Source organism: Myotis yumanensis, unplaced genomic scaffold (genome assembly GCF_028538775.1).
Source record: "Myotis yumanensis isolate MYYU_CA2020_CCGP unplaced genomic scaffold, mMyoYum1.0.hap1 SCAF_7, whole genome shotgun sequence".
In the NCBI taxonomy this organism is placed as follows: Eukaryota; Metazoa; Chordata; class Mammalia; order Chiroptera; family Vespertilionidae; genus Myotis; species Myotis yumanensis.
In genome coordinates, this window is record NW_027223758.1 from 9,923,069 (window position 1) to 9,949,306 (window position 26,238).

The window sequence follows — 26,238 nt, forward strand, 5'->3', positions numbered from 1 at the left end:
GGGCCTTCCTCTCTCCTGTCCTCTTCCATCTGCTAAGGAGCATGATTCCTTCCTGAATATGTTCTTAACACCAGTTCTTCAAACAGGTCATGAATACCTCACAGTCCTTTCTCCTTTCTTGACAGACATGTTGGCTGTTGCCAGAAACTACCTTTGATGTGTTCCTGTAAAGAATAACACCGGCTTTCCTGTTTGTCTCACAGCTACTGAACTGAAGCTGCAACTGCGCAGGACAAAGCCATCTGCGTTAAGAAGATATCAGCACCCCCCCCCCCCCCTCTCTCACACACACACACACACACACACACACACACACGTCATTACAAAACCAGACCGGCCTCCCCTGGGTTCAAACAGTTCCTGTTGCTACAGTCTTAGTTGTTTTAAGGTGATTTTTCATCCTGCTTCCCCCAATCTCTGCTATCTGCGCCTCAGAATAGCAACAGCCATTATCAAATGTGCTCCCCTTTCCACTCCGGCTGAACCGGAGAGCCTCTGAGACTCTCCACCGGACCTCCAAACCCAGCGAGGCTCACGCATCTGTCTTTCCAAGTCGGCAGAAGGGAACACACAGGCCGGCTGCGCCCTGAGCTACAAGGATTCCTGGACACCCCCCAGCTTGTGTCAGGATCTCCCGGGGACACGTTCAGAGAAGCAGAGGCTGTAAGAGCCCTCAGGAGACCACAAAGTCCTGAAAAACAAGGCTTCTGAGGAATGCAAACTCACGGAATATTCAAAATGGAAGGGGCTGTCGCTATCGCTGGCCTCCCATTGGTCCTCGTCCAAGTCCAATGGCTCCCATTGCTCTCCTTCTTCCCACACGTCCACTTTCTGGCCCTGGGCCCCAGTGCTGATGCTCTCCCTCCCTCCTGGCTTTGGGTTCATCTCAAGACTACCTGTACCATTAGTTACTTCTGTTTTCAAAACTGATTTTGAATGGATTGTTTTTCTTTTTTTTTCTTTACATTGAATTCAGCAATAAGACCCATGAAGCCATGGTCTTCATATATCAGTTATACTTCCCCTTTCTAAGTGAACAACACATTAAAACCATAACTGCTCAGAGATCCTGCTTGTCCCACCTAAAATTACCTCGCATGTGACTACCTAACACATATAACCAGTTGGAAAGCAACGCTCTGGAGATGGGGCGGCAAACTGTTCCTGAAGGGGACAGACTGCACATATTTTAGGCTTTGCGAGACGAGAGGCAAAATCAAGATTATGTAGGTACTTATGTAACATGGGAGAAAACAAATTTCCACATGTTTTCCCCCAGACATTTAAAATGTAAAAGGCATTCTGACTCATAAGTCAGACAAAAACAAGAGGTGGGCTGAATTCGCTCCTGGGCAGTCATTTGTCAATCCCTGCACACAATCACATATCTGATATTGATTTGAATCGTCTCGCACTTTCCATAACGGAACGTAAAAAACTTATAGGATGGCTATGAAGATGAAATCGTTGGCACAACACAGTTGCTCAGTAAACATTCACTGCTGTTTTTGTCCTCTTCATCCTCCCACCTTCTCTCCTGATGAGGCTGCACTTTGCCGCTGAGTGCTCTGCCTGATGCACAGTAGGCTTCGCTAAATGATAGACGGCATTATTTCAACCAGTTGGAGCATGCAGTCTCGACCTATGCAGGCCGGACTCTGCTGTGCCAGTATTTTTAAAATGCATGCTGAGTCCCCTCTGGAAACTACCTTTGAAATTCACCCAAGAAATAAGCTGAACACTTGTGTTTTTTTTGTGTGTGTGTGTTTTTTAAATTCTGGAAGTGGTTCTTTTGATTCCAACTACAAACCTGTGGCATAAAAAGCGCATAATCTGGACAACAGGCCAGAAATTCCAGTCCACAGATGGGCCTGTTCTCTCTGCTCTGCTTTATGGTCACATACAACACAGCCAGTGTCAGCCCCCTTTGTAAATAGTGGAGTCCACATACAACACAGCCAGTGTCAGCCCCCTTTGTAAATAGTGGAGTCCATTTGTCAGTCAGTCAACAACTGATGTTAAATGAGCACGTGTTATGTGCCAGGCCTTGCGCTAAGTGCTGGGGACGCCGCAGTGAAGGAGGCAAAGGCCCTACAATAGGCAGCCCTCTTCCTCGCCTTTCTGCCTTTGCCAGGCTTGATTTCTCCTCGTGGCCCCTTTCACCCCCTCAATCTTCCGTGTATGCTGGCTCTGCCCCTGACAGCAGGGACCTGATACTTTTGTTCACTGTAGCTCCCAAAGCCCACATCGGTGCTTAGCACACAGTAGGTGTAGTCAATAAAGATCTGTGCCCATGGGGTAACAGGGAACTCTGTGCCTCTTAGCTGGCCCAACTGGTGGCCACTTCAAGGCGGAGCATGACACCAACCTCCTTGTGTTGGAGTTAAAAATGGAACCTGTCTCCTGGTCCCGACACCTCCTGGCTGTTGAATCTGAAATCACTGTGTTAAGCCTTGATGTCTATATTCATTCCTTTAGCAAATTTGTGAAATGTTGGGAGTATTAATAGGCTAACGTTCACCGTGTGGACAATGTTTAATACGTAGTGGCTCTGTTGTGTTGGTTTTCTCATCAGCTGGAATTAAATAAAGAGAAGATAGTTCTAGAAGTTTTCTATTTCTAAAAGGACAAACTGAGTAGCAAGTAATATGCCAATAAGGGTCCTCCTTATATAGGCTGAGTGTGAGCATCCGTTTATTGGACTAACATTGCTGGAGCTTCTGCCATGTGCTGGACACCATCCCGGGGCCTCGGGACACGCAGGTGATAAACCAGTCACGACCCCTGACCTCAGGCACTTACTCTCCATGGGGAGAGATGGATGGGAATCAAACACACCAAGAATCAGAAAATGTCAGCCCTGACAGGGACAAAGCAGCGAGATGCATGGTCCACTCAGGCCCGCGATGCTAGGGACGGGCTGGATCGACCTGGTCTAAAGGCTCAGGAAAGGTTTCCTTGAGTGAGATCGGGACTACGTGAAGGTGTTGGCTGGACCAGGAGTGGGACAGCTGGGGGTGAGGAGGTCAGAGCAAGGCCGAGCGCAGGAGGAGGGAATGTGAGGGTTTCCTGGCAGATGGTAGGAGGAGCCAGCCCTGCAGGGGCCTGTAGGCTTCTCTAGTGCAGTGATGCTCAGGAATCCCCCGGACCTCAAACACGCTGATTCTGACTCAGTGGGACCGGACAGGGCCTGTGGGTGGGTCTGCATTTCTAACGAGTTCCATGGAGATGCCCGGCTGCCAGCCACAGACCACAGTGTGAGTACGAAGGTTTCAGCCATGACTTCATCCCTGTGAGTGGGGAGTGGGTGGGGTTAGGCCAGGGATTTTCCCAAGATTCCTCTGGATGGACCAGCCCATCTCGCAGCTGTCACAGAGTGTAACCCTCTGCCTGGAGCTTGGCAATCCTTTGGAAAACTCTAAGGTTCAAGTGGAGTTGGTTCTTTTTCCCAGCGAGTCTGTCAGCTGACACTTGGTTGGCCCCAATTCTAGGTGGCATATCCAAAGCAGGCTGCTTCTGCCCCACAGAAACTCTTCGGTGTGGGTGTTGCAATTCAGAAACTCTGGGAAGAACAGCCCATGTGTATTGTTCAGAATCAAGCTAGGCTTGCAGTAAAGAAATCTCTATTTGTATTTATATTTGCGTACCTATACACAAGTATATAGATAAGCTTTCAAATGCAGTAATGGCCACGCATAGGATGGAAACGCAATCTTACAAACAGTAAATCAGCTCACATTCCATCATTAAAGGATCAAGGGACCGGGGTGCTTTTGTTGCTGCTGCAGCTGCCTGAGCAGACCCAGGCTCCTCTGTCCAGAGGGATTAGCCATCACGGGACAGCAGTCCACCGGGCAGCACTGACCCTGCAGGGGTGTGGCTGTCGGGGCAGGGATCTGTAAGATGCTGGCAAACAGGCGATGCTGACCTGCTCTGGGAGAGGAAGCTGGGAGTGAGCCCTGCACTGCGGCTGCCTGCACTCTGCCTCCGGGCTTCTCTCCCAGGCCTCCTGACTGTCTTCCCAAGACAATCTGGGTGACAAATATGGGCCCAAGAAGCAAAGATGCCCTTGTAAGCAATCCCAGTGGCTCCCTAGGAATGTCCCCAAACAAAGGTCGCACGCCCTGGGCTGGCTGCTCACGGTAATTGCTCACCTCTGCAGCTTTACATCTGAGGTGGCTCCTATGAAGCCCAACTACCTTTGCCAGCAGCTTGCAGAGCACAGTAAGTGAGGGGCTCCTGACCAGGAGAGGTTTCTACAGAGCATTGCGCATGCCTTGGACCCATGCTCCAGTACGCACACCACCCGCCACCAGCAGGGGTGCTGCAGGCAGAGGGGGCACCCGCGGAGCAAGGCGAGTCTCTAACCCTCACACGCACAGCTCCTCTTGTTAGGTCAGTTTTCTGCAGGAAGGCACATCGCCACCCGACCAGGTACTCTCTGAACAAGCCCCACCCACAGCCCCATGAGAGCCCACGTCTGACCCCTTCTTGCCGGGGGAGAGCGGACCCTGGCTCTCCTCGGGGGGGGGTAACTCTGATGCTTCCATTTTCCTCCTGTTCAGCCTCACCATATCTCTCATGCCTGACACACACACAAGCATTTTTAAAATCATGAGCATCTATATCATTTCAGGCTCGTCAATTCCCATTTTGCCTAATTAATAAATAAGTCAAAACCTGACAGGAAAGGAAAGTTGCGAAGAACTTCCGCCCCTAGCCAGAAGGGAGCCCAGTGAGTTAGACTTGGGATGTGGTTCTTTGAATCCTGCTGGTTAGGTTGTTCCAGGAGTCGGATTCCACCTCCAGGTCCACTCTGCATAAGCCTTTCATTATGCCGTGCCCAGAAGCATCAACGAAGGCCTGAGGAGAACATACCTCCTTCACCAGAGCCGTTAAACATTGCTGTTCCAGTAGTTCCCAACCGCCACGTTCACTCACACTTCCTGAGCACTGACTTATGTGCCCAGCGTGCATTAGGCGCACTCTATACACAATCTATCATCTACTGGGCAACCCCATGTGGGAGGAGGGGAATGTTTTTCAAAAGTAAGAAACCAGTGCTTAGAAGGTTCAACCTGGCCTTGAACCTCTGAGCTCAAAGCCATGGGCTGCAACCTTTCAGAGTATTATTGACTCTGCAGGCAGGCCTGAGAGCCATTCTCTCTTCTTTTGGTAACATCACCTTATTCTTAGCTCCTGTGACGCTGCGTGCACACATGGGGGAGGCAGGCCAGCGATGGTTCAGGGAGGGTTATCAAACCCACACGGGCCAATGTAAACCCCGGGACATTTGCTGGGGATCCTTGGGGCAGGTGCTCTCTCCTGCCAGGGGACCACTGGGATCACCACGTGTAGAGAATCTAACTGAGAAGAGAACAAGGCAGAGTCAAAGGGAGAGACCTGTCCCAGTCCATACCCTCTGCTGTAACCAAAGGTGCCAAGGCTGAGTCACACAGATGACGTGTTATGAATCACAGGCTACAGCAGGTTCATCAGAATAAAAATTTGGCTTCTAGAGCTAGGTACTGAGTGTGGCTTTGGAGTCAAACACAACCGGGTGTAAATCCTCGTTTCACTATATATCTGCTAGGTGAGCAAATTACACAGCAGCTCTACGCCTCCGTTTTCTTACTTGGAAACTGTGGACACTAGCAGTGTGTCCCTCCCCTCAGTTGAGAGGCAGGCTAAATGAAGTCAGGTGCGTGTAAAGTCAGGTGGGACCGTGCCTGGCATGGAGAGACATGCCAGGCCTGGCATGAAGCTGGGGGGCATTTATATTCTTGTATTATTATTTATTTACTCTCGGTAAATGCTCACAAGACTGATCATAATAATTTCAGGGAACAAAAGGAAGGAAAGGTTGATAACATTAAGGGTAGTGGCGAGCAGTGAACAATACTCAAAGTCTCCAATGAGAGACAAATCTGGATACCCATCCATCTATCCACCCACCCAATCATCCATCCACCAATCCATTTGTCCAACCTCACAGCAAGTTATTGCTCATAAGAGCTGAACATGGCTAATATGCAGGAAAGAAGGGACCTGGGTTCAGGAAAGATTAATCAGAAGAGAAATCAGGGAACTATCATAATGAACATGTCAGGGGCTTCCGGGGATAAAATCAGGAAGATCAACAATTAGCTCCAAAAGCAAGCATAGAAATGGAAATGAGTTTGAGTTCCTAGTGAATCACAGATCATCTTCACCCATCCATCCATCCATCCATGCATCCATCCGGCCATGCATCCATCCATCTATGCATCCATCCATGCATCCATCCGGCCATGCATCCATCCATCTATGCATCCATCCATGCATCTATGAATGCATCCATCCATCCATCCATCCATCCATGCATACATCCATGCATCTATCCATCCATCCATCCATCCATGTCTACATCCATGTATCTATCCATCTATCTATTTTTTTTAAAAGAAAAAGAGAGAAAAATATCTATCTATCTATCCATTCATCTATCCATGCATCCATCCATGCACCCACCCATCCAATCATCCATCCATTCATCTATCCATTGTTTAAAAAAGAACAAGAGAGAGAAAAAATCTTCCACTTATCCATCCATCCATCCATCCATCCATCCATCCATCCATCTATTCATGCATGCATATATACATCAATCCATCCATCCAACCTTCTCTCTCTCCCCCCTTGGCTTTATTCTATGCTCCATCACTAAACTCTGAACTCTGGGCTGTGCCTTGTTTATCCCTATAGCCCTGGCACACAGTATAGGGTCTTTAAAAAAGTCAAAATTAGTAAGTATCTATTGAATGAATAAAAGAATGACTCTCAAATACAAACACTCCTTTCAAGGAACTTATCTCCCATGAATCAGTTTGATCCATCCAATCCTCCTTCCCTCACACAGTGTCCATGCCTCTTTCAGATTATTCCTGGAATGAGCCTTGTACCCTGGAAGAGTTATCGGGCAGCATCTGTGTTGGCCCAGCAAAGTTTCAAGCTCAAGCCCTCACCCCATAAATTTTCTTTTGTGCCTCTGGACGCAAGGACTGCCTTTTATTTTTATTCTGTGTTTCTTTCATAGAAAATTAAAACATCTCAATCCACACATGGGTTTGTGGGTGTAGTACAGGGTGTGACTTAGTTGTGAGTACACAAAACATAGAGCTTATTCTTCTATTATTATTTATTAACTATTGTATTAGTTTCCATGCAAACAAGTATAAAACTACTTTTGCCCCACCCTGTACTTGTCGCAGCTGTTGTTTTCATAATGCAAGGCCTATAGGAAGCCCTTCTCCTCATTTTTGTTAAAATATTTTTTTTCTTTAATAAAGAAGGTTGTAAGTTTCCATTGCTATTGTTTTATCCCGGGTGACTCCCCATGAAGTTGCCCAATTCCTTCCATCCATGGCTGGAGAGCATCTCAAGGCCCGTGCCTGTGAATTCAAGTCAGAATTACAAACAGTATTCCTGTTTATTTATCGGAGTGCCGTGGCAGACTCAAAAGTTAAACCAAAGCACAAAATTTTTCTTGTGGCATAAGCTCAGGGGATTGTAGTCTAAAATGAAAATCAGATCATTGTTTAAAAAAGAAAGAAAGATAGAGAGAGAGAGAGAGAGAGAGAGAGAAAGAGAGAGAGAGAGAGAGAGAGAGAGAGAGAGAAACACCTCACACAGAGCATTGTTACACATTTGAAAATATCTTTGTGTTCCTTCGCTGTTCTTCTAAGAGTACTAACGGGTCAGTCCACAGGAAATGCAGGAATACGTTATATTTTAATCAGGGCACATAAAACACTGTCTAGAATGTTATGTTGCCCAGGGGAATGCACGGAGCAGGGAACATTTACAAACTCCAGGTCAGTCTCCCCATTACATCACTGTGAGAAAAAAACAAATTTATGAGGTTAAATTATATGGATGTTATATATTGGAACTGTTAGCCCATTCCCAAATGAGAATGTTGGCTGAAATAGCCAGGTTCCTGAGAGAAATTTCTAGGTCCTTTATTGTAGATGTTTTTATGGTAACTTTCCACACACACACACACACACACACACACACACACAAAAGTGAAGACGTATTCTTTGAAGGTAATGAAATGAATAATAATAATAAAAAGAGCTAAATTCCAATAGAGAAAGTACCTAAAGGAGTTACCTACTCTTCCCCGGAGATGAAATGCAGAAGTTATTTGTGGGACTCACCCATGATTTATCCCATCTATTCCTCATCTAAATGATTGGAAGCACAGATGTTGATGCTATAACTTCACTTCCAGTAAATAATTCCTCAAAGGACTCACATTTGTTTAACCTTAGTCACAGGATGAGAAAACTTATTAAACATTTATGGAAGGAGCAACACAGATTTTTGGTTGATGTCTTGGCAAGTTTGGAAACTCATAGCCCCAGTTTTCCACCTTCCTTTTGCCTCTCAAAAAGAGAAGGCTCTTCGGGGAAGTGCCTGTACCTGGATAATAGAGACTCCCCCTCCTCCATCACTCCATTTGCAGTGTGGCTTGACAGTAAACAGCAGGCTGCCATGCTGATCTCAAAGCACAATAATTAAACCAAAGGGACAGCAGACGAGGTACTCCTATGGGATCACAGAGGAAGAACAAAACCACACCCGGGAGCTGTGTTCTTAGGATAGCAGGCCTGCTTCTGAGATGAGCACGCATTCACATGCGAACGTGCGTGCACCCCTGAGTCACTCAACAACATGTACTAAGACCCCATTACATTCAACCCTGTGGTATCTAACTACCCCAGAGGTTCCAAGAACCAGGGATGACCCCTTGTTCATTCATTTGTTCGTTCCTTCATCATTCATTCATGTATTCAATCAAAACACCTACTGTGCTCCAGGTACAGCAAACGAAGTGGCCCCGCCCTAACCGGTTTGGCTCAGTGGATAGAGCCTCGGCCTGCGGACCAAAAGGTCCCAGGTTCAATTCCGGTCAAGGGCATGTATCTTGGTTGTGGGCACATCCCTAGTAGGAAGTGTGCAGGAAGCAGCTGATTAATGTTTCTCTCTCATCGATGTTTGTAACCCTATATCCCTCTCCCTTCCTCTTTGTAAAAAAATCAATAAAATATATTTTTTAAAAAATGAAGCGGTCCCCACAAATTGAAAGCTGAATCCCTGACATGGAAAAGGAAACAGAAATGTACAGGGTGTAGAGCCTGCTTCTGGTATTAGGGTCTGTCACTGATCACTTCCCCACCGAGGGCTGTTTCCTGTGCAGGGACCTTAATGTCGCTATGGCTTTGCTTCCCTCTCACTCGTGCACATCACCAGGAGGGTAGGGCAGTGCCACCGCGGCTCCCTGGGGACATGCCCTGTGACATCGAACTCACGTTCCGGGTTCAGACCTGAAGAGCTGTGCGCTGGGTCCGCGAGCAGCTCAGCCTTGGCAGAACCACATGTGTAAACCACTCCCCCCACCAACACAGACTTCATCTATACTCCTTCCTCCCAGACACACGTAGCAACACCACAGCATACCTAATCTAGCCGCACAGGAAATATACTCACATTCACAACACATATAATATGCGCATGTTCACAACTCACACCCACCGTGAAATAGACCCACGGTGCACACGCACACAACACACGTCCTGAGGATGGCACTGGACCTGGATGTGAAAAGCATCTGGTACCACGTGACCCCTCCAGACCTTGGGGTCCTGCTTATCAATAGTTCCACCGCCGGCACCAGGCAGTGCTCGCCATACATGTTCGCTGAGTGCCCTTGAACTGTTCACGCGTCCAACTCCAGCACCAACTGTTAATGATTCACCGTGTGACATGACACAGGGAAGCCTTTCCTGACCCCGTGCCCACGCGACCCCCACGAGCTCCAGCGTCCACAGGCAGCAGCTCTCCAGCTGAGAAGTTGTCCCTTACACACTAGGAGGCAAGAGGCCACTTCTTGTCTGTTGTTCATGCTTTTCTTTTCACTTCTCTCTGCCCCAGGCCCCACCCCAAGGCAGCGAGGAGGAGTTCTCTTTTTTTTCTTTTCCCTTTATTGATTAAGATATTACAAATGTGTCCTTATCCCCCCAGTGTCCCCTCATCCCCCCAATCCTGCCCTCACCCTCACCCCCTGTTGTCCACATCCATTGCTTATGCTTATGGGTTCAAGCCTTGTTGTCGGCTGGCTGAGTCGCACTCCTTATTGGGATTATTGACGTATTGTATTATGTTCAGTTTACTTACTCCAAGCAGACAGCTAGCAAGTGCCTACTCGGTGCAAGTTAGTCGCTTAAATGTTTGGCTAGGGAGGCGTGCATCTCAGGAAAGTCTCAACAATGTTCAAAGTATGAGATATTACTGCTTATTTTTCTCAACTGATCCTCACGCTAAATGCAATAAAATCTCACAAGCGTTTATCTCTATGTAAATTACTTATGTGACAATTGTAAAAATTCCCAAGAATATGCAGTATAGGATTATGTGATAGTGAAAACTTTAAAATATGCTAAAAGCCTACCAACAAAGGAATTGATAAATGAGTAACCATGTACATGCTTATGGTGGAATAGTATAAAGCATATAAAATGAAATAGCTCTATTTTTTTAAAACCTGTCTTCTTTTTCTCTCTCTCCTTGTTTCTTTCTCTACCTACCTATCTTCCTATATACCCGGATAGAGCCCCAAACAGAGTGATAAGCCAACTTGTAAAATATAGTGTGAGCCTATTTCCATAAAATTTTTTAAAAACATATATGAAAGTATAATGATGCTCCCAGCTACATATACATGCAGGTAAAACTATAAATAATGGAGCTATCCATACCAAATCCTTAGCAGTGCCTCTCTCCAGGGAGAGAGTGATGGGGAAGTAATCATACTTGCTGAACACATTATGTGCTACGCACGATTCTAAGTACTTAATAAGTACCCATTTCTAAATCCTCATAATGGTGCTTGGGAGTAAGACTCTCCTTATGCCTACTTTACAGGACTGAGGCTCAGAGATTGTAAGTTTGGCGTTTAAAGAGGACTTAACTTTATCTGCAAAGTGCAATTCCTTTATATCTGAAATTTGCTGATCACATGAAATAAGCTCATCTTATGTTCTTTCTTCTTCTAATTCATCTGATTGACTATTTCCATCCAATATTAATAAAGAAAAGATTTATGTTAAAGACAATAAAATAGGATGATAATTTCATTCCATTTCTCATTAAAATAACCTCAAATCAGATAGCTAGGCAGTTTGCCAAACTTTGTATTATTACAAAGGTTTGTTTCAAAATGCCACTTATGTTACGAAAATGTAAAATGGTGTGTAAGCCACTAAGCAAAACAGTATGGAGCTTCCTCAAAAAAATTAAAATTAGAACTATGATCCAGCAATTCCACTCCTGAGTATTTATCCAAAGAAAATGAGAACACTAATTTGAAGAGATTATGTATCCCTATGTTCACTGCAGCAATATTTACAATTGCCAAGGAATGGCAGTAACCTCAGTGTCCATAGATAGAACGGATAAAGACGTGGTGCATATATACAACGGAATATTACTCAGCCAGTAAAGGCAATGAAATCTTGCCATTTGCAACATCATGCATGGACCCAGGGGGTATTACGCTAAGTGCAACAGGTCACACAGAAAAAGACAAATATGGTATGATGTAACTTACATGTGGCATCTAAAAAACAAAACAAATGAGCAAACAAAACGAAATAGAAACAGGCTCATAGATACAGGAAGCGAACTGATGGTTACTAGAGAGGGGAGGGCTTCAGGGCTGAGCAAAATAGGTGAAGAGGATAAAAAAAGTACAAACATCCAATTATAAAATAAAATTACGTCATGAGAATGTAATGTACAGCATAGTGAATATGGCCAACGATATTTTAATAACTTTGTATGGTGACGGATGGTAACTAGATTGATTGTGGGGATCATTTTGTAAGATATGTAACTAGCAAGTCACTAGGATGTACATTTGAAACTAATAGGATATTATATCAATTATACATTAATTAAGAAATCAAAACCTATTAAAACTACCCATATTAAAAAAATAACACCCCCCTTCCTTCTTACCACCACCAACTAAAAACTACTGCTGATTTTTTGTTTTTATTAAAGATCCTATAATGATTTCTGTTGTAAGCAACATTGTCCCTCTGAGATACCACCTTTTGAATTTGGAGGTCATCTTTTTTTTTCATATTACTTAGAGTACTCATTTAAATGTCACCTATAATTAAATACTTAGAAGTAAGACACACCTTTACAGACCCTGACCATCAATATTTTAAGAGGTTCTAAAGGGAAAGATCTGCGAGGGTCGCTTTCCATTCGCTGGGAGAAATAACGGTGCTTGTCATTGCGTGTGGCCCACGTGTGCAACGGCCAGGAAGAGGCAGGGCCTGCCCGAGACTCCCGGGCAACAGATGGGCAGCGTCTGACTCCACGACACACCCTCAAAGGGGCTGCAGGAAGTGGGTGAGCCCAACTGCTTCTTGAGACGCCCCCGATGGACCGTGTTGGGGGTTATCAAGTGTTTTTCCACTTTTGTCTAATAAACAGGAATGGGCTTATGCAAACACCATTGTGGAAAACACAAGAGGTTTTCAAAATCTTATTTTTAAAAAAATCTTCAAAGATTCAACTTTTCAGATGGGGTTTAGGGATTTAAATAAGCAAACTGAACCCCTCTCTCTCCCCTTTTTTTTTCTTTGACACAATTGACTTACTTTTATTAGATTTCAACTCATGCCTTTGGCCTGCACGGATCTGTACTAGACTGTGAGCATTTATTTATGGGCCTGCTTGCTGTTGAGCATTAAATAATGTGAGAAGAGACAAAGCACGGTATCTAAGAACTCGGATTCTGATAGGCAGGCCCTAATTAAAAGCTTGCGTGATCTACTTGAAAGTTTCAACACTTAGTTTTCTATCTATTCAATGGGCCAATAATGATAACTGCCCTTTGGGATGCGGTGGGGAGAGACTTTATGTAAATGGCCTGTACGTAGTCAATGCTTGGCAAACTACTAAGTGTACTAGCATGTACATTTTGGTTTAGTGCTATCCCGACCAATAAATAGTAGCTAGGTGACCATGACCATTCTATTAGCATCACATTCTTCTTCATCGCCAGCATCATTTTCATCCCGCTCGCCCATGGAGGCACAGATGCTCGCAGAAAAGGGCTTGGAAGTCTGATTCCTGGAGAGAATCGGGACAGAGAGAGGGAATGAACGAAGAGAAAAAGAAGAGGAACCACTGAAGTACGTGTGAGAATATATGAAAAGGGTAACAAGAGCGTGGAGGTGGTTTCAAAGAATTGAGCCAGGTTTTCCACCCTCTGGTCCAACAGGCTTTCCAGAATTGAGAGAGAGTAAGAGATAAAGAACCAGGTCTGGGCGGTTCCTTTGGTTACTTTTTGTCTCTGGACTGCGGCACCCAGGGTACCAGCTGGCTCCTGAGCAGACAGAGCCCCCTCGCCCCCCACCATACTCACTGGGCTGCTTGACTCTCTCCTTAATGCAGGGGTTCTCTGGGCTCCAATGCTTGGTACTGTGACCAGGTAGGTAAGTGCCTAAATGGATGCATGTCTCAGTTGTGATACATTAGGGAAAGTGGTCCCCACCATTTCTAAAAACATAGGTGATTGCCATGAGAGAGTGAGAGTGGAAAGAGAGACTACTTATATTTCTTTTTTTCTGTTGACTAAAAGCAAAAAAGTGAAAATGGACTTCTCAAATAATTGTTGAAGTATTTAAGTACTTTGGTATTTGGGAGAGGGAGAAGGAGAGGGAGAGAGTGAGGGGAGAGGGACAGAGAGAGAGGAGGAAAAGGGAGGGGAATAGAGGAGGAGGAGGCGGAGAAGGGAACTGATTTCCTCCATATATCCTGTAATTCAAAGCCATAGTGGGTACTTAAAATATTCGGGGGCCTCACCCCCACCCTGTGGAATCAGCACGGCTAGGCTCTGGCCTGGGAATCTGTAGGTTTGCGTTTAACAAGTTCTCCAAGCGATGAGGATGCCACACAGCGGCTGGGAGCAGGGGCCTGTTGCAGATGCCAGAGGGGATTCCCAGGCCCTCACATTGGCGACCTGTCCTGGGCGGTGCAGACTTCCCAGAGCTGCTCTCTGGTGTCCCGGGGGTGCGGGTAGGGTGGGGTCCCTTCTCATTCTCTGCGTTTTTTGAAGTTTTGATGAAAGCCTCTGTTTTCCGGGCGTTTCTCTGACCTGAGGGTGACTTGGCAGCCCTTGCTCACAGCTGGTTCACCAACCCCTGCCCCGCCTAGGCCTGCACGTCTACAGCATCCTCACATGTAGTCATTCGGGCCCATCCTCGTCATGGTGTGGCAACATCCTCCCCCCAACGGTTGCTTTTTCAATTCATTTCCTGGTAATAACTCCCTCTTTTATTTACGTGCATATTTTTATTTGAAAATGAAATTTATGTCACTGCAGCCAGTGGAAACGGCATTATTTGCCATAAGGGATGATCACTGGACCATGACAATGCAGTGTTATTATTGTATTTTCCACTGGATGTCTCTGAAGCTGAGGTCTGCTCTTTCTGATCAACATGTGCAAGAGGATGTGTAAGACCGGCGAACACCCCACGAGGCTTCCTCATGGATTAACTCGGGCCTTGACCCCGTGTTCAGAGGTTTTCCACATGGGCCTGACTCGGTGGCACTGGAAACTGTCAGCACCAGGACGGGGCAGCCCTGGCTTCGCAGCGCTCAGGGCTGGGCCTGCCTCCAGGTACCCGCACAGAGCGTGGCAGGCTGGCAGGGGAGCGGGCACCGGAGCTGAAGACGGTGGCTGGGTGAGTGGTCTCCGCTCCCTCCTCCTCACAGGCACCCTCATCTCCTTGGGTTTCCTCACTTTGACTCCTAATAATCACGGCATTCTTTCAAACAATGCTTACCCAGCACCAACTCTGCTGGGCTTTGTGTTCATAAAGCAAGTGACATAAAATCTCTTCCGGGTCAGAAGCTCATCATCATGGTGGTGGTTTTAGTGACCTAACATTTATTGAGCGCTCACTGTGTGTGAAACACTGTTCCGAGTGCTCTGCGGTTGCTAATCATTTGCTCCTCCCCAGAACCCAGAAGTGGGTCTTTAGTGATCCTACTTACCCATAGGGAAATCAAGGCTGAGAGGGATGATTAACTTGTTAATGTGGGCTCAAATGTATTGACCACTTACCATGTACCAGGCATGGGCTAAGCATGTTATCTGAATTATCTCAATGAATCCCTGTGAAAACCCATGGAGAGGCCTTTTAGTGGGTCTGGTTTGCTAATGAGGACGTTGGAAGCCTGGGAGGAGAAGGTGGGTGAGGTCACAGCAAGAGGAGGGGCCTCGGGGGAGACGGAGCCCTTGTCTGAGTGCAGAGGCTGCGGGGGCCTGACGCTATACTGTCTTCGGGAGATGGGGAGGCGGGTGGGGGGTGCTTTCAGGGCCCCGGGAAATGTGCTTCGGGAAGAGTGGCCTCCCCCCTGGACAGGCAAGTCTAGAATAAACGCAGCTCCCAACACTTTCCCTCCACTCCCCTTCGGCTCAGAAAACCACAGACTGACAATTTGCAGTAACTATCTAATATATAACAAGAGGAGAGAAGTAAGAGAAAGAATTAGAGAAAATACTAATAGGACAAACAGCTTTTTAAAATTATTATTTACAGCTTTCTTCCACTCGTACCACCTGCAATTTTCCACACATCCTGTCTACCTTTTGACCAAGTCTTCTATCTCCCCCACCATCAGCCTGGCCCAAGTCATCACCTGCTTTTGACCCCGTTGATGCTGGAGCCCCCTAGGTGGTCCACCTGCTTGTCCCTGGTGAGTATATGGCAGCCAGAATGATCCTGAACACACCTGAGTCAGATCCCGTCTCTCTCTGCTCCCTGTCCTCCAAGGCTCCCTGCTTCACTTAGGACCCCCCGTCCCTATCCCTCTGTCCTTGTCCCTCACCCACCTTCCCTGCACTCCAGCACCCTGGCTTCCTGGTTGCTCCTCCAGTGCACCCCACTGCACACCCCTACTCTGCTCTCTCAGACCGGCCTGGATGCCCTCCCCTGAGGGTTGCACTTGCCTCCCCTGACCCTCCTAATTTCTCCTGCACTTGCCAGGCCTTGGCACGCTGTGACAGATATCTGCTGGCTGGTTTGTGACCTGCTGGTTTGTAAATGCCAGCTCCAAGGAGGCAGCCATTGGGTCAGGCTTGCTCAAGGCTGGGTTCTAGCACCCCCACAGCACCCGGTCCACAGCACAGCTTCAGGAATATTTGGTTAAATACCAGTTCGAAGACAGCAGAAAATCCACCCCCTCCCCCACCCCTCCACCCCTATGCTCCCTGAGGTCCCAATCTCTTTGTCCTAAGATACATCTTCACAGGCACCAGCCAGCCTCGTCTTCCCTCTCTCAGGCATATCTGAAGGTGACAATTAAACCGTGAAGAAGGCGTTACCAGGAAACAGCCTGTAGCCTTCTCCTATTAGCTTAACAACCCCTAAGCTTTGGCGCCTGGGGCCTGAGGGGATGAGCCCAGGTTTGCAGGTGGGGGAGGTGAGCTTTGCCAAACCCTGGGAGGCTGGGAGCGCCTGGAGGCTGCTGGGCTGGAAGGCAGAGCACCTGCAGGGAGGAGAGGGGAGGTGACCTCTGGTCCTGAGTGAGGACCCTGACCCCTCCCCTCCACCAGCCATGGTCCATCCCAGGGGCTCTACTTCCCAAGAAGGTCTCCGAAATCAGGTCATCAGCAAGCACTGCCTCTAAGATGAATAAACAATATTTACGGCAAAAGGTGGGTCACTGCCCCTCAGTTAAAGGCAGATGGGGCCACGATGAAGAAAATACAAGTTTATTACTAAACTCTGAGGCTTTGTCACTAATATTTCCTCAACTGATAAATATTCATGATCATGATTGGTAGAGTTCTGCCAAAAAATGTTAGATGTGTAAAAGAGATCCTTATACTCGAAAGTAATTAATTAGTATACAAAGTAATACAGTAATTAAAGTTATTTATTCATTCATTTATTTACAGCCTCATTTACTCATTCATCAGGAAATATTTATTTAGTGCCTGATAGGTACCAAGGACTAATTCAAGAGTCTAGATTTCTCCTGGAATTCCTTCAGAAAAAACAACAACCACAAACAAACAAGAAAGAGAAAAAGAATAAAACCATTTTTTTTTAAATGAAGAAGAAGCAATGTAAGTGCCAGAGACAGCACCAAAGGTTTCACGGACATCACATTATCTCACTGTCACACCACAATGTGAGGGGAGCAATCATGTCCCCACTTGGCAGATAGGGAAACTGAGGTGCAGCAAGGTTAAGGAACTCCCCTGAAGCAGGGAGGAGTTGCAATTGGATCCCAGGTTTGCTGGGCTCTTCACATTTGCCCTTCCACAGCCTCACTGATGCCACCCATCCAAGCATCAGCCCTCCCTCCATAAAGGCTGGGCCCTTGTTGTCATCTCCAGGTGCCTCCTCTATGGCTCTGAGCATCCTCCTCGCCATCACGGAGGGCCCGGTACGTCAATTGGCTGGGCCAACATGCACCAGCATTGAAATACCCCATGTGCTTACGTTCTGCTAATAACCCAGCCAGATCATATGGCTTCCCTGCTCGAACCCCTCCCCGTGGCGTCCCACCACACTGAGAATCAAATCTCAAAGGTCTCTGTCCGCCTCTCCAGCCCCATTCCTTCTTTTTAAAAAACATTTTACTTAGAGATAATTGCAGATTCACACATAGTTATAAGAAATAATTCGGAGACATCCCATGTAGCCCTCCACCAGTTCCCCCTAACTGGGTACAAAACCATATAGAACAATATCACAAGGAGGAAATAAACATTGAGCAATCCACTCACATGACTCAGATTTCACTAGTTTTACATGTGCGTATGTGCGCGTCCGTGTGTATTTAGTTCTGTGAAATTTTATCACCTGTGTAGGCTTGCATATCCACCACCAGAGTCACGATACAGAACATTCCAGTACCACAAGGACCCCTCCTTCTGGCCGTTCACAGCCCTGCCCACCCTCCTCCCCAGCCCCCTGCCTCATCGCACCCTCGCTCAGTCCCTAACCTCTGGCCTCCCGGCAACTTTTGGCCATCTGTTCTAATTCTCTGTACTTTGGTCATTTCAAAATGTGATATACATAGAATCATATCATATCACATGTGCTACCTTTGGAATTGACTTTTTAAAATCAGCACAATCCCCTTGAGATGCACCCGGGTTGCTGCACCCATCAACCAATAGTTTTGTGTCTGTGTTTTAACTGCCGAGTAGCATTCCAACACAGGTAGAAAGGTAGCCCTTGTTTAGATGAGCAAAACTCAAGACAAATGCTTTCCAATGTGATCCAGGAATTTCTTTTCCCCGTGTAATTTCTCTAAGCTCATGATCTCTAAAACTTTTGCATTGTGCACTTCCCTGTTGTTAAGCAGAGCTAAATACTAGTACGTTAATAATAGGATTACCTAGACATGCCTCCTGAATTCTAAATTCTAAAATTTTAAACAATGTTAGGCATTGCTTTGGCATCACAAAATATTTGAAGACGCCCAGAGGACATCTTTTTCTGTGGTGGGATGCGAAAAGATCGAGAGAGGCAACACTTGGAAATGGCACATGGCTATTTTAAAGACGTTCAAATCGCTCCGAATTATTGGATCATTTCACCCATGGAGTTTGCTGTGAAAATAAATATCTCAGCAAGTCCCGCATGCATCTCAGATTTCCTTTCTGTGTGTCTGCATATGTGTTCGGTGTCTTCATAAAGGACCCGCGTCCGATTCTCTGCTGATGGCTTCTCCGACAAAATGAGCAACACGAATACGGCCACACGGCGAGAGACACTCATTAATGTCCAGGTTAGATTCGGAACCATGTGTTCACACAGACGCCTGCCCAGGAGTCTGCGGACATAGTCCAGGAGTGGAGATTGGGGCTGTAAAGCCTCTAGTTTTTATTATTACTTCCTCAAGACCCAGCCTATTTTGAAACCCACTTTAAATGCTATCCCTAGGCTATTTTCTCTGAAAAAAAAAAAAAAGTTCCTAAAGCAAATGACAGAGAGGTCAGCAGTAGTAAAAGAAGAAGAAGAAGAAGAAGAAGAAGAAGAAGAAGAAGAAGAAGAAGAAGAAGAAGAAGGAGAAATTGTAAACTAGTGAAAACAGTGCTGTATGACAGAGGCCTGTAGCACACGGTGCTTTTTCTTACTGCAACATCCAGGTAATGGACCTCAACGAGGCTGTTTCTTATGTGGTTAGAATGACTAAGCTCGCTCACAAGCGAGGAGCTGCTTGCCAAGGGTCCCCCTAAGGAACCAGAGAATTTCTAACTTTAAATGGAACTCACACAACTTAAAATAATAAAAAATACAAATTGGTGCCAATTATTGAAAATCGGATATGGAAAACCTCCTCCAGGCTGAGCAGGCTGTAGGAAGGTAGAGACAAGACGACAGAAAACACACTCTGGATTGATCACAACATTAGAAAATGAAAATACATTTCTCCCAAAGAAATGAAAATATAACGGCATTCTCAACTTGAGAAGCAATAAAATTATTTGTGTGCCAAGCTTCCTTTAATACCACCGTGATATTTTTTTTTTCTTTTTGAAAGTCGCTCAATTTGAGTGTAATTAAATAGGTAATGAAAAGCACTGCTTCAGGGAAGCGAAGCAAGACACTCTCTAACCGTTAGTTTAATGTATTTCCAACTGACTTTGCATCAAACGAAAATGATACTCTGTGTATGCCTGGTCTTAATATAGAATTTGTCAAGCAATTCTGTGCGTTTGAAAGGAACTTGGGTGGATACAGGCATTGCCTTTGCAATAGTGGCTGAGTCTTCCCAGACCATGACATACCTAAATAAAATTGATAGTACAAACACGGGATGGAAAGGAAGCTGCCCCCGGGGTAGTTAACGTGGGTCCTGTCAGCTGGTTACAGCCCCGGCACCCATATGGACAGGGCCTGGGTTTTCTTCCTGGCGGATTCTCCTAAGCTCAGCCCCAGCCAGGAGCAAAAGTGCATCATATCCCCGGCCTTGAAGAATGCCAGGCTCGGTGCCCCTTTAAAACCTGCTCAATTGAGAGTACAATTCCCAAGCCACTGGGAAGATAAATAGATCATCCCAGGTATTATCCAGTTGGAGAAATTCCATCAAAGGAGTGAGAAGTCAGCTGAGATAAAACGATAGCATAACCCTCTGTTGGGGAATGTGACAAAAGGCAAGATGCTTCAAGGGGCAGATCTGCTAAAGATGCCTGGGAGGTATTTGTTGGGTGTGAAGTTTCCCCTGACGGTAGCAACAGAATCTCGCAATAGAACCGAGATGGCTGGTAGAAAGACAGATGCACAGTATTTCTGAGGAATGCTCCAGCCCTCCTCAAAAGTAAGCCCCAGTGTCTGACCCCCAACCTCAAGGGGAGCTTCACTGTCCAGAAGTTTCTCAGAGCTCCCCCCTCCCTTACCTGCTTCCACTCCCACTCCCTGTCACTTGCAATCTGCTGATTAGGGTTAATGTATTGTGTCCTGATATGGCAGATTAAAAATGAAATCAATAAATGCCTAAAACAAATGGGCTTTTGAAACGTCCCATTCAATCTGAGTCTTTAAGGGTGAGGTGAGGGTGGAAGAGGGAAGTCAGGACAGGGCTGGGGGGAGACCACTTAAGTAATCGATGTCCCTCCAAAACACTGTGTGGAGGCTGCACATGAAAGGCATCTGTCCTTCATTTGTTCAGGGATTTGCCTTAAATAACCAGACCAGCCAGGACAGTTCATGCCGCTGACCCCCTGTCTGTGTGTTGGGCGGGGGAGGGGGGGGGAGGGGGGGTGCTCATTATTCCCATTCATCTGTTAAATGCATGCTGTTTGAGTAAGTGAAGGGGGTCTATAGCATGTGGTATTTACATCTCCAAGATGTGAACTTGGCTTTCGGAAGTATGTTTAAACAAAGTGAGAGGTCCAGGGTCCCTTCTCCACCCCAATTCCTATTCTCCTGAATCTCATTCCACTTGCCAGTGAATTACAGGTAAGCTTCCCCCTGAGCTCCTGCCCCCTCCCACCCTGAGGCCTCACGGGTGCATCCAGCCACTGCTGGCTGTCGTGAGGCCGAAAGCAGACTGCTCAGACCATCTCTCCTCTCTACTGCGGTACCCTGATGGTCCCTGCTGAATGTTTCCCATGTAAATAACCTGTGCTATTAAGGTGCAAATTGCAACTTTTAAGTAATGATTGCTAATAGTCTCATGTTTACTGCTACACAAGGACATCCATGCAAACAAAACCTGCATTATTCATCTCCATAGTAAATAAACACAATAAATCGAGGGGGCTGTTCCTTCCTGCCAGACTTTGCCGAGATCTGGGTCGTCAGAGAGCTTGTGAGAGTCAGCAAGAAGGAGTGTTTCATCTCCCTGGGTGGGCAGGAGCAGAATCCTATCATTTATAGACGCATTAGATATTCGCCTGGAGACGATCCCCAAATATTCTGCGCTGTCCCGCAATCGGCTGGCATGACACGAAAACAATTGTTCGGGATGGCGAAATAAAATATGTATTACACGTGTGTGTACAGAGACCGCGATGGATTGTAGAAAACAGACCCGGTAGCGTGTCAATCTACAATGTAAAAATTTGAACTACTCTGTATCCTGCAAAATACAAACAAAGCCAAATACTGTTCTGTTTTGTTTTACCTTCCTGCCATCTTCTCCATCTTCCCTAAAATGGACAGGAGGGCGGGGGGGCAGGGAGATGCCAGCATAGAATTCTGCAATATTTCCACAAACCCCTGGGGTACCGTAGGCTGCTTTCTAAACTTTCTTTTCCTTGCCCGAAGTAACGGTATGGTAGAATAGCACAGCTTTAGGAAGTCAGGAAGAACGACATTTGGGAAATGTTCTGCCTTAGCTGTTTCCTTAAAGAGAACTGCCTACCTCAGATCGCTTCCCTTTGAGCGGGGAGGAATATGACAAATAAGGACTAAAACCCCCCACCATTGTATCATCTCGCTCCTTCTATCTGGATACCTGCTTTATTAGAAAGCTCGCTGATTGATTCCTTGAAACATGGAACTTAAAACTAATAATGCAAAGGCATCCAATCGCCTCACACAGGGCTTGGGAAGGATGGTCTCAGCTCAGATCACTCACAGGCTTTTTCTATCTTACATTATTCATTAATCAAGCTGGAAATCACGCTTTCAACATTAGGCCCTGGGAGTAATTACTTACAGTTGTGCTTTGTGTTTAATTTTAAGCCGTGATACCAGTTAGGATGGCCTTATTCCTAGGACCCACCTTCTGCCTCCCGCTGCACGTTAACTGGCTAAAGAGTCCCAAAGTAGCGAACTTTCCTCGGGAATAGCCACCTCGGCCGACACAGCACAGCATCGATGACTTCAGGGGAGAGAAACATTGCGTGCAAAAATGCCCGCTTTATTCATATGTGTGCAAATAAATACTGCGGGAGGGGCCCCACTGTGTACGAAGTGAATTACTCCCTTTCAGCGTGACAAGGGTTTCTACTTCTTCAGTGAAAATAATAAAAACCACGAAAACAAACATCTAAAGACAGTAGGAATACAATAGGCCAGAAAATTGAAACTACAGTCACAACTTTCTCACACACACACACACACTCCACAGTAAACAGGCAGGCCAGCACCAGGAGGTATCAGCTTAATGAAAGGACCTGATTTAAATAATGTGATGCAGCAGTATGTTACGTACACCTGGATCCTCATTGATCAGAAAATAATTACAATCAAAGTAGTGCAATTCTGAGCAGTGCACTTTTTGTAATGAGCTTACTACCAAAGGAGACATGTCCAGTCACTCTGGTAATTTAAATTACTGCCTAGTTGGTTGATGGCCTTTACCGGAACAACAAGGGGGGAAAAAAGAGTAATTTTCAGGGCAGTATCACTTCTTTCTGGACTGCTGCCCAGGGTTCTCTTTTGGGACAACAATGAGGACATTATCTCTAATAATCTAGCTACACTTAAACTTGTGTTTCCAGAACTAGACAGAGCAGGCTTACTCTCCCTGAGTCCAGAGGCCAGGGTGCACCCCAAAAGCTGTCAGATCACAGAGTAATCTAAGTTTAAGAAATAAGTCAGTTCAATGTAGAAAGGGACCTGGGTCAGAGAGAGACACTGTTTTCAAAAGAGGTCGAGTTGTGAAACGATCACCTCACTCACTAGGTCGGTCCTAAATATGCATCGTACTAAAATATTTTAATTATTTTGCTCCAAGGGAAACGATCGGGAAATGCACGAATCAAAGCTTGATAAGTGATATCTCCGCATGCAATCTCCACGCGGCAGCTCTGCGCTCAGAAGGGAAGATAATTGTGGATATCTCGAAGCACATGCACTGCCATTCGGGCTGGAACCGGGCCACGAGGGAGGATGAGCTTGGGGGTCCAGCCTGTTCAGACACAAACACCCACTCTGCCCAGATTTGGAGCTAACTTTGGATTTGTTCTGAGGGTGGCTTTGCAAAGTTTGGGAAAGTGCTCCACCGAACTTCTCCCATGTTTTGCGCGAGTAGAAACAGAAGGAAATGTGGTGGTGGGTCCGCGGGGGACCCAGCCTGAACTGATGCTGCCTAAAGCTTGAGGGTAAAGACAGAGACGGGGAAGAAACACAACTGAAGCTTTTTTGCTAGAGCCCCGATTCAACCAAAGGACACAAAGACATAAAAACGCCCACATTAAAAGCCAAACAAGATAATAATTGTGCATGTCTGGCTCTGAATCCAGAGGGCAAGGCTTGCGTCACTGGCACTCCGAGTTACCATGGTGAGTGATTTATTGATATATATCAAGAATGAATAGATCAAAGGCAGCGAGATGACAGGTGATCAATCAAATGTCAAATCAAAACTAGCAATCAAGTGGAAAGCTGATTTTTCAGTGGGTGGGTCTGGCAGGAGAAAAATGAACTTTCATATTACACTTCCGAGAAACAAAACCCCAGCATACTATTAAAAAAGCAATTAAGCAACCCAAAAGAAAAAAAATCCTTTAGCAGGTCTATTGTACTGATCCATTAACCTGTTCCTTTCTTTTTTGGGGGGGTGAGGTGGGGTGGTGGTAAGTGAGGATTCAGATGGGATAGTTCCTACCATACAAATCAATTTACAAAGTTTGCAACTCTCTCTGGGCAAAGAAAAACCAGAGCTGTGTCAATGTTCTATGGGGCACCCCCACCCCCCTTAAGAGAAGGGAGAGTGTTGATTCAATTTCCAAACGTGGATCCTTTTAGCAAACATATTCAAAGGTTCCTGCGTTTCCTGAAGCGGTTTTTTTCCACCTTGGCGATCAAAGCTAAACTCCATTGCTCACCCCAAAGCCAGCCTGCAGCCCAGGCTTGGGCAGGGCTCGCACTTCAGTGCCCCAACCCCAGGGAGAGGAAACCGCTGTCCCTCCAGGCCAGGAGCCCTGGCACTGACCACGCAGAGGGATGGGGGGGGGGTGGTGGAAGGACTGTCTGTTACTCCGCACCCCAAACCCTCAGCCCAACTTTGGCCCAAGAAGCGAGAAAGAGACTGGGAGAAAGTTAGGGGTGGGGTAGAGGGTAGAGGGAAAAAAGTTTAAGGAGGGAAGGCTTGGTGGGATAGCACCCCCACCCACCAGAGCCTGCGAAGGGGAGGATTCGGGAGATCTGAGAAGGCGAGAGAGGACGGGGTTATCCTCCGGGCAGAGAGGGACACCCGGGAGCGACTCCCCAGGAAGCTGGGGGCTGGCATCCTGGGCACCAGGGCCAGGAGGGCTGCGAGGGGCTCTGCGCACAGAGCGGCGGAGGGGCAGCCCCGGAGCGGAGCCTTCTCTTACCTGCCGCCCGCTTGGGTGCCTGCTGTTTCCTCCTTGGCATCGCTCAACTTCGCTCCAGTCCCACTTCTGGCGCCCCAGCCCCGGCCGCGCGCGGGGCCCGCGGTCTCGCTCGCCTGCCGGGTCTCCTCCGCCTCCTGCCCGGTGGCTCCTGGGGCGTCTCGGCCTCTGTCCCCCTGACGATCCCCCCTGCAACTCCTCCACCGCGGGCCAGCGACCCCCCTCCTGGGTGGCAGACACGGGTGGCTTGTGCCGGCTGGTTTGAAGTAGAGGTTGGCTGTGCCTTGTTTGTTTGTTTGTTTTGAATTTTTTTTCCTCTCTTTCTCTCTCTCTTTTTGTTTTTGCTTTTTTGGATTTTTTTTTTTGTTTTTTGGTTTTTTTTTGTGACTGTTGAGACACTTGATTTCTTTATTAAACATCCAAGACCGGGTTCGGATGGAAGGGACGAGGGGCGCACACGCGCCACACGCACACGCGCGGGTAAAGATAAGGAAGGAAAAAAAAAAGGCGATCCTGGGAAGGTAGTGGTTTCTTCTTCTTTTTCTTCTTCCTCCTTCGCCCCTTTCCCTCCTCCTGCACCTCCTCCTCTTCCTCCTCCTCCTGGCCGATCTCTATGGCGGATCCGCGCTGGGGGGAGCGATCACTCACTGTAGGTTTGTGGCTGCTGTCAGATCCCGGCTGTGAGTGATACGCGAGAGGACAGGCGCGGGTTTGGGAAAGACAGAAAATCTGGAATTCACTCACTCACACACACACACACACACTCACACACAGACACACGCGGACACACTCACACGCGCACGCACTCCCGCTTCCTCTCACACACTCACACCCCCACATATGCACACACTCACATACACACACACACACACACACTCACACACACACACAAGACAGGGCGAGGCGATGCCAGCAAACATCGATCCTGCTGAACAAACTGAACATTAACAAACTCCTCCTCCTCCTCCTCCTCTCCCCGCGACCTGATGACAGGGAGAAATTTACTCCCCAGCCGCAGAGCGCCAGGCAGCGGGAGTCTATTAAAGGGACAGTGTCCCACCGGGGAGCGGGGCTGGGGGCGGGGCGGGCTGGCACCCCTGTCCCTGCTTCTGTTCTCAGGGAGCCCTGGTCCCCGGGTGAGGACCTGCCCACCAGGCGCAGGGACAGCCCTGGGGGAGGAGGGGAGGAGGGAGGGGGATGTGGGAGGAAAGGAGGCAGGGTGATGGCTAAACTGGAAGCCGGGAAGGGAGCTTCAGGGGGGCCAGGCCAGCCAACCAGCAGGGACCATGGACAATATTCGGAGGCTGAGAACTTAGATTTGCTTCGGAGGGTAAGGGGGAGGGCCCTTTATCTGGTGATGACCTCCATCCTCTAGT

At 47.1% G+C, this 26,238-nt stretch overlaps 1 protein-coding gene across 3 annotated transcripts in view; it reads right to left on the reverse strand.

Moving 5' to 3' along the window:
- The window catches only part of TSHZ2 (teashirt zinc finger homeobox 2), a 431,357-nt gene extending 405,526 nt beyond the window's left edge, over window positions 1-25,831 (reverse strand). For all 3 annotated transcript variants that reach the window (XM_070419749.1, XM_070419748.1, XM_070419747.1), the window contains exon 1: window positions 24,866-25,831. In XM_070419749.1, the coding sequence (XP_070275850.1) occupies window positions 24,866-24,905 (40 nt within the window). In that variant the 5' untranslated portion in view covers window positions 24,906-25,831. The remainder of the gene's footprint in view (window positions 1-24,865) is intronic.
- Between the last annotated feature and the right edge of the window lie 407 nt (window positions 25,832-26,238).